Source organism: Manis pentadactyla, chromosome 12, assembly GCF_030020395.1.
Source record: "Manis pentadactyla isolate mManPen7 chromosome 12, mManPen7.hap1, whole genome shotgun sequence".
NCBI lineage: Eukaryota > Metazoa > Chordata > Mammalia > Pholidota > Manidae > Manis > Manis pentadactyla.
The window spans coordinates 5802359-5816031 of NC_080030.1; the positions used below are offsets into that span (position 1 = coordinate 5802359).

Consider the following 13673-nt stretch of genomic DNA (forward strand, 5'->3'; position numbering starts at 1 on the left):
GGCCCATGGCCTCTCTTCTGGAAGGGGTGGGCCTTGGGCAGGGGGAGTTCTCTGTCGCAGGGTGCTGGAGGTCCCAGAGGTGTCTGACCGCATGAGACAAGCCAGGGTTTGAGATCCGGAAGGAATCTCTGACCAGACCAGCTTGTTTTGCTGTCTGGAGTTCCACTGTTAATGTCCAGCCCATGGGGCTTAAGCATTCAGATGTTCACACTTTAGTAAAAATTAGTTTCTTGGACACTGCAGGGAACAGGATCAAGCAGAGGAAAGTCAGACAGGGCAGCCCTTCCTACGCCCACAGGAGCTGCTCTTGCTGTGGCTTCTTCTGTTGTGCTGGCCGGTGCAGGGAAGACAGGCAGGGCAAGGGCCACAGGCCAGTCTCATGGGGGCCCTCCTGTCCTCTGACCGCATTCTTGGCCGCCCCTCAGAATTCCCTGTGGCTGGGTGGGGTGTTAGGAAACCTCAGCCTGATGTGGTGAGGTCAGGGTGGCCTCTGGCTTCCCTGGGACTCAGCCCAGGGGCAACTCTGGGAGCCCCAACCACTTCCCAGTGGTCAGATTCACCTCCCTGCTCCTACTCCTGTTCGGGAATCTCCATGGCTCCCTGTCACCCCCGAGACCAAACGTGCAAGTTCCTTGCTCTGGCATTTGAGAACTTCCAGTCTTATCCTGGGGCCCTACAGACACTACTGCGTTCCCACGGAACTGTGCACCTTGCCCCACCTCAGGCTGTGCCTGGAATGCCATTCCCACCCTCCCACTCATCTCTCGGACACATCCCATCCATCCACAAGCCCCAGCCCAGTGCCACCTCCTCCAGGAAGCCTTCCCTGACTCCACCCCTGCAGGATCGTTCTGGCCCTCCACAGCCCACCTTTTTTGGGGTTTCAAGCCCTTTCCACCTGGACTGATGCCACAGGCAGCTTTGCCTTCTCTTCCCCCACGTGGCTGGGGGCTCCTGGAGGACCAGGCTTGGTGAGGATGACAGAATGGCACACAGGAAGGGCATTTTGTCAGGAAGACCGGAATCGGTTCAACTGGAACACAGGGGTGGGGGAGAGAATGGGCTGAGGAAATCCTGAAATTTGAGGGCAGAGGAGTGGTAGTTAAGGCCCTGGGGTTGAGTCCCAGCCTGGACTACAACTGGGTATGCAAGCGACCTCCTCTGTCTGAACCCCGTTTTTCTGCTCTCTGCAGTGGGTAGGTATGAAAGTGGGAATGCAGATGTGCCCAGTCCTCATAACTGTCTCACCAATGGAAACTATTATTCACACATTTGTTGGTTCGTGGGACAAATGTTTATTGAGCACCTGCTGTGTGCCAGGTAGCTATATGCCTGGGCTGTGAGCATGCTGGCTCCGGGTCTGAGTTCAAACACTGTCTCTGCCACCTCTTGGCTCTGGGGCCTGAGGCACGGGATGTTGCCTCTAGGAAGCCACCTTGGGTTGGCCCAAGCCCACCAGGCCTGGATCACAGCCTATGGTGCCCCCAACTCTATGGTGCCCCATCTTGGTCTGTATTTGGGCTGTGTCTCAAGGGAAATCCCTTCTGGAGGGTGACACACCCCCTTCCTGCTCAGAGCAGACCCTGATCCCCTCTTTCTGCCTGGACAATGCTATGCTAGTATTGGTTGAGCACCTGCTGGTTACTAGGCAGTGGAGTAAACAGGTCAGATGCCTGATCTCATTTCATACTCTAGGAATTGGCCCATTTAGTCAAACATTTATTAAATGCCTACTGTGCGCTAGATACTATTCTATTGCAGGGAATATAGCAGGGAACAAAACAGGCCTGACAGAGGTGGGAGGGAGCTGTGTGGGTGTGTGGGCACCAGCACTCCAGGCAGAGAACAGCCTGTGCAAAGGCCCTGGGGCAGGACTGTGCCTGATGTGTTGGAGGAACTGCCAAGAGGCCTGTGTGGCTGGAGCAGAGTGAATGAGGAGAAGAGAGGGAGGAGGGGACACAGGGAGGAAGCAGGACCTTGTGGGCTGTAGTGAGGAGCCTGAAGGGGGAAACTGAGGCAGAGGGATGGTAACTGGCCAAGGCAGCCCATCCAAGCAGGGGTTTGAACTGCCCATCTCACAGACAGAAGCTGGGGACTGAGAGAGCTGCCTCGGGGATCCCAGGATGGCCCATGATCACTCAGCCTGGTGGGGGTGGCTGCCGAGGGAAGAGGCCACCCTGAACTGAGAGCAGGGGAAAGGTGCTGGGCTTGTGGCCCATGCTGGGCCAGGCAGGCGGGCACGTGACTGCCCAGGGCCCTCCTCCTGCCCGCTGGCTGCCTGCCTCTGCCCGCCAGGCCCGCGCCTGCCCCAGACCCTATAAGGCCTGGGGGCTGAGAGCAGAGCCAGCTGCCAGCTGCACCACCCGTTGCTCTGCGGAAGTCTCCCACAGACCAGGTGGGCAATGCCAGGGTGAGGCCGGGCCTCCAGGGGGCTTCAGGGGGCTGCCTGGGCTCATGGGTTTGGAGCAGGAGACCTGGGAGCCCCCATTCACATACCCTCTCTGCCCTCTTCCAGCTGCTTAAAATATTACCATGTCTGCTGAAGATGAAGGAGGCCGGGATCCCCTCAAACCCAAGGGCAAGGTGAGGGGAGGCGTGGGAGGCAGAGGTCCCTTCTGGGACCTGGAGACCCCCCAGAACCCTGGGAAGGTGGCCCCCATAGTCCTGGGATCTGGAGGGGCTACCCCAGTGGGGTGGTAGGGCTCTGAGAGCCACAAGCCAACTTGTCTCCTGTCCCAGAGAGTGGGAGAGTGGGGGGCTCGTGCAAACCTGAGCTCCTTCCCCACTGTGTGACCTTGGGCCAGCCTCGGCCCCTCTCTGAGCCTCAGTTTCCCCATCTGCAAAATGGGGCCTGAGGAAAGAAAAGGTCTTTGGAGACCCAGAGGGCAGCCTTTTCCTCTGTCAATAGCCGGCAGGCTGAATCTGCCCATTGCCCAGGTAAGGAAACTGAGGCTCAGAGCAGCTGACTTTCCTGAGGTCATCCAGGAGCAATAGCCCGAGGTGATACGGGACCCCAGGGCTACCCTATGCTTCTCCCGTGTTCCCACCGAGGCCTGGCCCTGCTCACGCTACCCCACCATCCCCTGTAGACCCTGGGAAGTTTCTTGGAGTCCCTGCCTGGCTTCAGTTCTGCCCGGAACCTGATGGCCGGCGTCCATGGTTCAGCGAGAGAGGCCCAGCCAGTCACCGATCCTGCAGGGGCTTCCGCCCAGCCCCAGGCGCAGGGTGAGTGGACAGCCCTACGGTGGTGGATCCCAGGAATAGGAATCCCCTAGCAGGGACTTCTGGTCATTTTGGGGGTGTTTCATATATGCCTTCACCATCTCAATACACACTACAAGGCCGGCATGCTCATTTAGCACCACTTGGGAAACTGAGGCATAACTACAGGGGGTGAGTGGCTCAAGGTGGTGTAACCAGCAGGAGTCTGGGTGTGAACACAGCCTGTCTGCCTCCCTGCAATGGCCCCCATGCTCCCAAGTCCTCCCCTGCCTCTGATGTGCCGTGGACCAAGGGCTGGGTGTTCTACATGTCTGAACGCATCAAAGATTTGGATCCTGGTTCCCAAAGAGGGGCAGCAGCTTCTCCCGGGTCATGCACGCTAAGGGTGCTCCCCACCCTCCAGTTGCTCAGCTGGGGAGCTCGGGCAGTCCTGGGGCACACAGATGGGCTGGTGCAAGGGAGCACGGGGGAGGGGGTTGCTGGGCCTTGATCTGGGCTCGGAGCCACAGGCAGCTGACTTCTCCTCTACATACCCAGGCCCGACAGGCAGCTGGCAGCTGCAGTGGGGGTGGGGCATGGCGGGCACTGGCCCCTCTTCCTGCGGTCCCTGTTGAGTGGGCATCCAGCACCCAGGACCCAGGTAGTGAAAATTCCAGAGGTCCCCTGCTCCAGAGGACAGAGGCCCTGGGGCTCGTGGAGGCCCCCAGCCAGGCCCGTGGCAGTAGGTGTCACCTCCTACTGTCCCGGGCGGGGTGGCTGGGATATTCTTGACCTTTTGACTGTGCCCACCGATTTCATAATGGGCACGAGGGTGGCTGATGCCAACCCACATCCCTCGCCTTCCTCCCTGGGTTGCCTGACTGGCTCCTGTCCCTGCAGCAGCCACCGACCCGGAGCAGACGGCCAGTGGAGAGAAGCTGTCGCCACCTTCCGACAAGGTGAGCGGGACCGGCAGAGCCTCTGTCTCCCTCTGGGGGTCCCCTCCTGAGATGTCTGGGCTCCTGCTTCTGGGGTGGGAGTTGTCGTCAGCCAAGGAGAGAGGGCAGACACCCCTGTGTGTCCTGCTGTGGGATTCCAGGTGCATCCTTCCCCTCTGAGCCTCCATTTCCACAGCTGTGAAATGGGTGCCGTGTGGGAAGGTGCCGCGCAGTCTGCAGAGAGCCCTCGCTCTGTGTCTAACACCACGTGACCTGCAGGACAGCAGCTCATGCACCACACGACAGGCTCAGCCCTAAGAGCTGTGTATCCGCTGCTTGATAGTCAGTCCTCCCAACCGCCCTGGAAGAAGGTGGCAAAGTAGCACCCGATAGCTGAAGCACAGAGAAGCCAAGCCACCTCCCAAGGGTCACACAGCAAGGCACGATAGCATGGGATCTGAACCTTGGACAGATGCTAACCGTCAGCACCACATCCACCCTGGTCCTAGATAAACAGGGGCCGCCCATGTGATCATGTCCCCAGGGCCTGCGAGCTGGGAGGCGGATGGAAGACAGCTGAAGGCCACAGTGGGGCTGGCAGAACCCTGAGAGACTCTTCTGCCCAGCACCTGCCTCCATTTGGAGTCCTCTGGACTCCCTCTGCTCTCAGCTTGAATGGATCTGAGCATCTGGGAGGGCAAAGAACCAAAGAACTGCTGGGTTCACCCGGGGGAGGCCCTTCAGGCCCAAATTAAAACAGACCCTTGCAGCCGAGGACACACCCCACCTCTCCCCCAACCACAAATAACACAACCCTCCTTCTCCAGGAGCATTAACTGAGCACCTACTGCCTACAAAGTGCTTCAGGCATCCTGACTCCCTGCCTCCACAAATCTTCCAGGTGGCACTGTTTAGTCACCCTCTTTCAGATGAGGCTCAGAGAGGGGACGTGGCTTGCCTGAGATCACACAGCAAGAGCAGGTGGAAGAACTGGGATACGAACCTGGGTCTGTGCAGGCACAGAGCCCAAGGTGCCCACTTGAGACCATGCTAAGCAGGAGGCAGGTGGTAAGAATAAAGTGTCAGGACTTCTCCACCCCAGGATTATGGTCATTTGCGGCTGGATAAGGCTTGGTTGTGGGGCCATCCTGGGCTCTGCAGGTGGGTGAGCAGCCTCCCTGGCCTCCACCCACCCAGTGCCAGGAGCACTGCAAGTCGTAACAGCCACACAAGTGCCCAGACACTGCCCAGGGCCTCCAAGGAGGCAGAACTGCCCTGGTGCGGACCCACTGGATTAGAAACAGCACACTCATGGCTGAACCTGAGGGGTGGCAATCCCAGGCCATCACAATCCTCTGGCAGTTTGGCTAAACTAGAAAAGTGCCCTTCAGTGGGTCAAAAGTTATTAAAGTTAATGACAGTTTCCTATGACACAAACTAATACTTGCCCTGGTACTTCTCCAGGTATGGCTTCTGAAAGCACTGATTGCCTGCTCTGACTTGAACTCATTCACTTTCCTAAGCCATTTGGTCCCCCCACTGCAGTGGGGAATCCGGGTCCCACATCCGCCACAAAATGAGATTAGGCCAGATGAACAAAACGTGTCATTTGGTGACTGGTTCTGAGGGTGCTGGGGCGCTGCTGTCAGCAACGGGGGATCTATGGAATCAGGGGCCTTCCTCGGCGGGGTGACAGAGCTGGTTAAGGCTGTGTCCTGGAAGGCCAGGGCTGACAAGCACGGCTGGACCAAAGGGCGAGCGAGTTGATTGTCAGGAGCAGGTGGGAGGAGGACCCCGAGGCAGGTCAGAGATCAGGCTGGCAGAAGGCTGGGGTGTGGGCGGCCTCCCGTCTCTCCTCTTGACCACACGTGTCCTTCCCTGTCAGGTGATCTCCGGGGCAAAGGACCTGGTGTACTCCAAGATGACCAAGACCAAGGACGCCATCTCCTCTGGGGTGGCAACCATGGTGGACACAGCCAAAGGCGTGGTCCAGGGAGGCCTGGGAGTGACCCGCTCTGCGTTCACAGGCACCAAGGAGGCTGTGGCCAGCGGGGTCACGGGGGCAGTGGGTGTGGCCAAGGGGGCCGTCCAAGGGGGTCTGGACACCTCACAGGCTGTCCTGACAGGTGCCAAGGACACCGTGTCCACGGGCCTCACTGGGGCACTGGGTATGGCCAAGGGCACTGTCCAGACTGGCGTGGACACCACCAAGACTGTGCTGACTGGCACCAAGGACACTGTCAGCAGTGGGGTGACCGGAGCCGTTAATGTGGCCAAGGGCACTGTCCAGACTGGCGTGGACACCACCAAGACTGTGCTGACCGGCACCAAGGACACCGTCAGCAGTGGGGTGACCAGAGCCATTAATGTGGCTAAAGGGGCTGTCCAGACAGGAGTGGACACCTCAAAGACCATCCTGACAGGCACCAAGGACACAGTGTCCACTGGCCTCACTGGGGCACTGGGTATGGCCAAGGGCACTGTCCAGACTGGCGTGGACACCACCAAGACTGTGCTGACCGGCACCAAGGACACCGTCAGCAGTGGGGTGACCGGAGCCTTTAATGTGGCCAAAGGGGCCTTCCAGACGGGCGTGGACACCACCAAGACTGTGCTGACCGGCACCAAGGACACCGTCAGCAGTGGGGTGACCGGAGCCGTTAATGTGGCCAAGGGGGCCGTCCAGACGGGCGTGGACACCACCAAGACTGTGCTGACCGGCACCAAGGACACCGTCAGCAGTGGGGTGACCGGAGCCTTTAATGTGGCCAAGGGGGCCGTACAGACGGGCGTGGACACCTCGAAGGCCATCCTGACCGGCACCAAGGACACAGTGTCCGCTGGCCTCACTGGGGCACTGGGTATGGCCAAGGGCACTGTCCAGACTGGCGTGGACACCACCAAGACTGTGCTGACCGGCACCAAGGACACCGTCAGCAGTGGGGTGACCGGAGCCTTTAATGTGGCCAAAGGGGCCGTCCAGACGGGCGTGGACACTTCGAAGGCCATCCTGACAGGCACCAAGGACACAGTGTCCACTGGCCTCACTGGGGCACTGGGTATGGCCAAGGGCACCGTCCAGACGGGCGTGGACACCACCAAGACTGTGCTGACTGGTACCAAGGACACAGTGTCCGCTGGCCTCACTGGGGCACTGGGTATGGCCAAGGGCACTGTCCAGACTGGCGTGGACACCACCAAGACTGTGCTGACCGGCACCAAGGACACCGTCAGCAGTGGAATGACCGGAGCTGTTAATGTGGCCAAGGGGGCCGTCCAGACGGGCATGGACACCACCAAGACTGTGCTGACCGGCACCAAGGACACCGTCAGCAGTGGGGTGACCGGAGCCTTTAATGTGGCCAAAGGGGCCGTCCAGATGGGCGTGGACACCTCGAAGGCCATCCTGACAGGCACCAAGGACACAGTGTCCACTGGCCTCACTGGGGCACTGGGTATGGCCAAGGGCACCGTCCAGACGGGCGTGGACACCACCAAGACTGTGCTGACTGGTACCAAGGACACAGTGTCCGCTGGCCTCACTGGGGCACTGGGTATGGCCAAGGGCACTGTCCAGACTGGCGTGGACACCACCAAGACTGTGCTGACCGGCACCAAGGACACCGTCAGCAGTGGAATGACCGGAGCTGTTAATGTGGCCAAGGGGGCCATCCAGACGGGCATGGACACCACCAAGACTGTGCTGACCGGCACCAAGGACACCGTCAGCAGTGGGGTGACCGGAGCCTTTAATGTGGCCAAAGGGGCCGTCCAGACGGGCGTGGACACCTCGAAGGCCATCCTGACAGGCACCAAGGACACAGTGTCCACTGGCCTCACTGGGGCACTGGGTATGGCCAAGGGCACCGTCCAGACGGGCGTGGACACCACCAAGACTGTACTGACCGGCACCAAGGACACCGTCAGCAGTGGAATGACCGGAGCTGTTAATGTGGCCAAGGGCACCGTCCAGACGGGCGTGGACACCACCAAGACTGTACTGACCGGCACCAAGGACACTGTCTATCATGGGGTGACTGGAGCCCTTAATGTGGCCAAGGGGGCCGTCCAGACGGGAGTGGACACCTCGAAGGCTGTCCTGACAGGCACCAGGGACACAATGTCCGCTGGGCTCATGGGGGCAGTGAACACAGCCAAAGGAGCTGTGCAAACTGGGCTAAATACGACCCAAAATATCGCCTCGGGCACAAAGAACACGGTCTACGCGGGAGTGACCGGAGCTGTTAATGTGGCCAAGGGGGCTGTCCAAGGGGGTCTGGATACTTCCAAGACCGTCCTGACAGGCACCAAGGACACAGTGTCTGCTGGCCTCACGGGGGCACTGGGTATGGCCAAGGGCACCGTCCAGACTGGCGTGGACACCTCAAAGGCCGTCCTGACAGGCACCAGGGACACAGTGTCCACTGGGCTCATGCAGGCAGGGAATGTAGCCAAAGGTGCCATGCAGACTGGTGTTGGCACCATCCAGAATTGGTTACCTGGCACCCAGGACACTGTCTGGAGTGGCCCCAGCAGTTACGGGGCCGTGGACGTGGGAGGGCAGCAGACAGTGCTGACATCCCCGGAGGCTCTGTCCTCAGGGGTCTCAAGGTCCCTGGATACTGTCTGTGCAGGCCTGCACCTTGCTGGGGAAGCCAGCAGTGGAGCCAAAGGCTTTGAGCCTGCCGTGACAACACTCAGCCAAGCGGCTCCCCTGGGCCGGGCGGATGCAGGGCATGTGGCCCCCACACCTGGCCAGGAAGGTGCCACGGGCTTCGTGATGCTCCAGGACGAGTTGGAGGGGCTGGGGGACATCTTCCACCCCATGGATGCCGAGGAGCAAGGTGAGAAAGAGACGGCCAGCACCCTCCGACCCCCACCAGCTGGGGCCTAATCCCTGTAAAGCCCCAGGCACCCCAAGGGGTCTCTCAGATCGAGTAATTCCATCTTCCTTTCCAGCTCAGCTGGCTGCTTCTGAACCTGGGCCGAGGGTGCTCACAGCCGACCGTGCCAGCTATTTTGTGCGTTTGGGTGACGTGGCGCCCTGCTTCCGCCAGCGGGCTTTTGAGCACGCCCTGAGCCACCTGCAGCACGGCCAGTTCCAGGCCAGGGCCACACTGGCCCAGCTTGAGGACTCCTTCGGGCTGGTAAGAGACCCCCCCTCCACATGCCGCCTTCCTCGACTTCTGTGGCTTCCCCGTCCGCCTGTGGTGACCTGACAAGCATTTACTGAGCACCTAAGAGACGACACCTGTCGTCTAAGCCTGCAGATCCGGCAGACCGGATGACCCAGGCTTTCTCCAGTACAGAATAGATTACACTCAAGCCAGCTCATTCTTGGGGTGGGCGTGGGGGCGCCGACCTGCGCAGGGTTTAGCAGCATCCCACCGTGGCTGACGCCGACAGTGACGAACCCCCAGCTCTGAGGACCCCCAAGTTCTCAAGGGCACTGGTTTTAAATGCTGCTGTACAACAGCCCCGTCTATGCATGTAGGGAAGAAGCCAGCCATGCTGTAGGGATCAGGGTGCCTGGGGCCAGCCCAGAACACCTGTGTTTTCAATCAGTGCCCCAAGGGTCTGTGATGTAACCTGGAGTTTGAGGGCCACTGCTCCAACACTGTGGATCTCAATGAGGATAATCTTTCCCCCTGGGGACACTGGGCCAGGTCTGGGGACGTTTATAGTTGTCACACTGTGGATGCTCCTGGCATTGAGGGAAGGGGGGTCAGGGGTGCTGCTCACTCACCTCCCCACAGTGCCCAGGACGGCTCCCCAGAGAAAGATCTGGCCCTGATGTCAGCAGTGCCAAGTGGGGCAAAGCCTGAGTTAATTATAGGGAAAAAATGTTTTGGAGATCCCTCACTCACACCAGACGCTAGGATAAATTGCTGATGGGTAAGGCAGTTAAACGGTACAAACCAGGGTGACGCCCCTGGGGGAAATTCTGCCCCCAGGGGACACTGAGCCGTGTCTGGGGACATCCTGCTTGTTGTCTGGACCTCCTTGGATGCTCCCGGCATTGAGTGGGGGGGGGGGCGGGGGCGGGGTGCTCCTGCACACCCTACAGTGCCAGGCCTGGGGTTTTAAGGGGCTCACTGTAGCCCCCATGGGGAGGATGGGCAGCATGGGTCAAGGGCTGGAGCCAGGAGTGAGTGGGGTTTCTGCAAAAATCCTGGCAAGTGATGACAGGGCCCTCGGGTGACAGCGGGAGGCAGCTGGGCCCTGGAAGTTTCCAAAGCACAGCTGTGAGGGTCTGCAGATGAGTTAGATGTGGGGTGCGAGGGGCCTCGGAGAGCCTCAGGGGGAGACTCAAGGAGGTGCTGGGGCCGTGGCAGGCATTAAGAGCTTGGTTTTGGACAAGGTACCTTGGAGATGATCACTGGGTCCCTGGATAGAGTAGGTCGCAGGGCTGGGAGCTGGGGGGTTGATTGCAAGGTGGGGTCCACATCTGGCCCACATGCCACCCCCTCCCCAGCGTTTAGCAGTGCTCCATGTGCCAGGGATCCAACCATCAAGGAGAAAGAGGTCCTGACAGAGCTCCGACTTGAGGTAGGAGACGAAAGCAAAGGAACCAACCCCCTACAGTAACGTGACACTACTCTGCCTCTGAGGGGTGGTGAGTTCCAATGACGAGGCACCGGGGGCCCCTGTACTGGGTGGGCAGAGGAGGCTGCCAGGAAGGCAACCTGGAGCCGAGGCTGAACAGGCACCACAGGGAGGGCCAGAGCAAGTACACTGCAGGGCAGTGCATGCAAAGGCCCTGAGGCAGAGGTTGGAAGTGGTCAGGGGACGAACAGGGCCAGTGTGGCGAGCATGACAGGGTGTCAGCAGGGGCTGGGGCCTGAGGCGTCCCGGGGGCCAGACCATGTATGCAGGCTATGGTGAGGTGTGAAGGTTTTATCCAGAGGGCACTGGGGGCCACGGAAGGGTTTTGAGCTGCGGAGTGTCCCCGATCCCATTGATAGGCTGTTATTTGATCTCCCTGCTGACCTCATGAGGAATTTGGATTATTGACTGTTAGAAGGCATGACAAGCCCATCCTAGGGCAGCTGGCTTTAAATCGGTGGCCTTTTTGCCACCGCACCGCAGGGAAGGTCTAGCTGGAGGCTCCAGGGCCAGCCCCACGGATACCTCAAGGCCTCCCACTGCCCTGCGGGGATGGCCTGGGAAAGCCCCCTGCCAAGAAGCTGTCATTCTCTGTGGGACTCTCTTTCTCCAGACTGAACAGGACAGGCAGGCCCAGGAAGGGGGGCCATGGCTGGACCAGGGCCCGAGCGGCAGCGCCCAGCGTGTGCATGCCGGAGGGCTGAGGCCCCCACCGTCTTCCCCTGCAGCCCCTGCTCACCTCGCTCCTTGCTTCCGCAGGTGCCAGATGCAGGGGCTCTGTCCAGGGCCCGCGGCCTCCTCCAGCAGCTCCACGTGGCTTGCAGCACCCTGGCCTCCGGTCTCCAGGGCCTCCCGGCCGAGCTCCAGCAGCAGGTTGGGCGGGCGCGGCAAAGCATCTGCGAGCTCTATGGTGTCATGTCCTCTGCCGGCTCCGCGGCAGAGCTGCCAGCTGAGCGCCTGGCCCAGGCCCGCGACAGCTTAGGCCGGGCATGGGAGGGTCTGGAGCGGATGCTGGAGGGTGTGCAGCACCAGCCCCCGCTCAGCTGGTTGGTGGGGCCCTTCGCCTTGGCCCCCGGCGGGCAGCAGCTGTAGGTCCCCGCAGTGGAGCCCTCTCCCCAGCCCCAGCCCAGCTCCAGCTCCCCACACCCTGCGGACTGGTGCTGGCTGGTGCCAGTGGGGACGTCAAGGACTTTCGATTCAGCCAGGCCATGTGCCTGGCTTGGGGCCGCCTGCACCAGCCACCCTGAGCACGCTGGCCCTTCTCGAGGGCTGCAGAAGGCCATCACCTGAAGACCTTCAATTAAGGGAGAAGTGGAAATGTGCCTAAGCCTACAAAGTTCTCCATTCAGCACTTTATCTTTAGGGGTCTCCGCCCCACAGCCTGGGTCCTTTAGCTACCAGCTTAGCAGGAGGCTGCCTCCTCCGTCCCTGCTCTGAAAGCAGCCCTGGCCCTCAGCAAACCACATGCCCCTGCAGCAGAATGTACCAGAATGTGCCAGAACGCCACCATCACTGTGAGGCAGCTCCCACCCACTGCCTCAGCTGACACCCGATGGGCCAAGGGGGTCTAGGGGAAAAAGCCACAGCAGCCACCAAGGAGACCTTGCACTGGTCTGGCTTGAGATCTGGATCACGGCTTACAAGCCCCTTTCCGGCCCCGCCCACTTGTGCCAATCACAGATATGGCCCCGGGGCTGAGGCTCTGTGGTTCCTGGGGGCACCTGGGCCCAGAGGCTGCTGATGAAGGACTAAAAGGGCTTCCCACAGGGGATGGGGCCCTAGGGGGCATGTGGCAAACATGGTCCTGTTCCCCAGCTCCCCCTGGGTCATCAGTGCGGCCCTGCGAGGTGGCTATACCAGGGGCCTTGCCTGCCCTCCAGCCGAGGGGGACGCAGCAGCCAAGCCTTGTCAAGCCCACAGCCCACATCTGTTTGTCTCCCTGGCTGGGGGCCTCCAGCACCCCCCACTGTGCCCCCTTCACAGAAGTGGCGCTCCGAGCTCCAGGTCGGATGGGCCAGTTCTCCCGAGGGTCACCATGGCCCCCAGGAGCCAGGCACCCACGGAGCTGGCCATGGAGACACGGGAGATGAGTAAGGGGACAGCTCCAGTCTGTCCATCTTCAGTATTCACCAAAGGACGTCAGAAGCGGTCACACTGCGGTCATTCACAAAAACAGCGTGGTGACCTGGCCTCGTCCGGCCAAACCAAATGGGGGGTGCCTGGCCGTGGGACTCCCACACCACACCCTGGCCTCTCCCCCAGCTGGGGCAGCGGGACTCGGCTGTGGGCAGGCCAGGGGACACACAGTACACGCTACTGTCCAACCAGCAAACTGCCACGTGCAGGCGCCGCCTGGCTGGGAGCGGCACGTACACCCCCCTTCTGAATCCACATGGCAGCCTCGAGAGGCTGGGGTCGGCCCCCACACGGGTGAGGGAAGGCAAGGGAGTGGGAGTGACATGTGCCCAGGGTCACACAGCCAGCCTGTCCCTGCAACTCATGCCCCTTCAGAGTTAAGGACAACAGAGCCCCTAGCATGCTCCCTGCTCGAGGGCCCGGACGCCCGGAGCTGGTGCTGCTAGGGACTCTGGGTCTTGCCTCAGGGGTCAACGGGAACGGGAAACATGTGAGTGGGCGGCGGAGGCAGCGGCTTCCAGGGAAGCGTGGCCTCGCCCGCCTGGGCACTGGGCTGCCAGGCGTCTCAGCTCCACTGTCCTTCATGGTCAGCTCTGCAGGGCCGGCCAGGCTGGACCCAGCACTGTTAGAACCAAGTTCACATCTGTTCTTAATCATGACACTGTGGCTTTAAACTGTCCCCAGATGGGTCCCTGACAGCTGCCTATTGCTTCCCAGCTCTGGCCCAGCTGCACCCATAACAAGAGAAAACCAACCAATAAAAGTGATTCTTTTTTCATTAAAAAAAAAAAC

General features: G+C 60.6%; 1 protein-coding gene across 4 annotated transcripts; it reads left to right on the forward strand.

The window, feature by feature from the left end:
* The first annotated feature begins 2289 nt into the window (after window positions 1-2289).
* PLIN4 (perilipin 4) lies at window positions 2290-13672 on the forward strand. Of its 4 annotated transcripts, none has more exons than XM_036883929.2 (7): window positions 2290-2395; window positions 2516-2583; window positions 3090-3225; window positions 4102-4160; window positions 6025-8983; window positions 9099-9286; window positions 11505-13672. In XM_036883929.2, exons 2-7 carry the CDS (start codon window positions 2533-2535, stop codon window positions 11835-11837), a joined length of 3726 nt encoding a protein of 1241 aa, XP_036739824.2. In that variant the 5' UTR covers window positions 2290-2395; window positions 2516-2532; the 3' UTR covers window positions 11838-13672. The 4 variants fall into 4 exon arrangements, with proteins under 4 accessions (XP_036739824.2, XP_036739840.2, XP_036739849.2 ...); XM_036883945.2 differs by having other exon boundaries at window positions 4105-4160; XM_036883936.2 differs by having other exon boundaries at window positions 2352-2410.
* Window position 13673: the final 1 nt, after the last annotated feature.

Bases quoted from the DNA above. Each gene is read 5' to 3' on its own strand.
- PLIN4 (XM_036883929.2), top strand. From the start codon at position 2,533: ATGTCTGCTGAAGATGAAGGAGGCCGGGATCCCCTCAAACCCAAGGGC. The intron at 2,584-3,089 runs GTGAGGGGAGGC...CATCCCCTGTAG, and splicing joins CCCTCAAACCCAAGGGCAAG to ACCCTGGGAAGTTTCTTGGA. The intron at 8,984-9,098 runs GTGAGAAAGAGA...CTTCCTTTCCAG, and splicing joins CATGGATGCCGAGGAGCAAG to CTCAGCTGGCTGCTTCTGAA.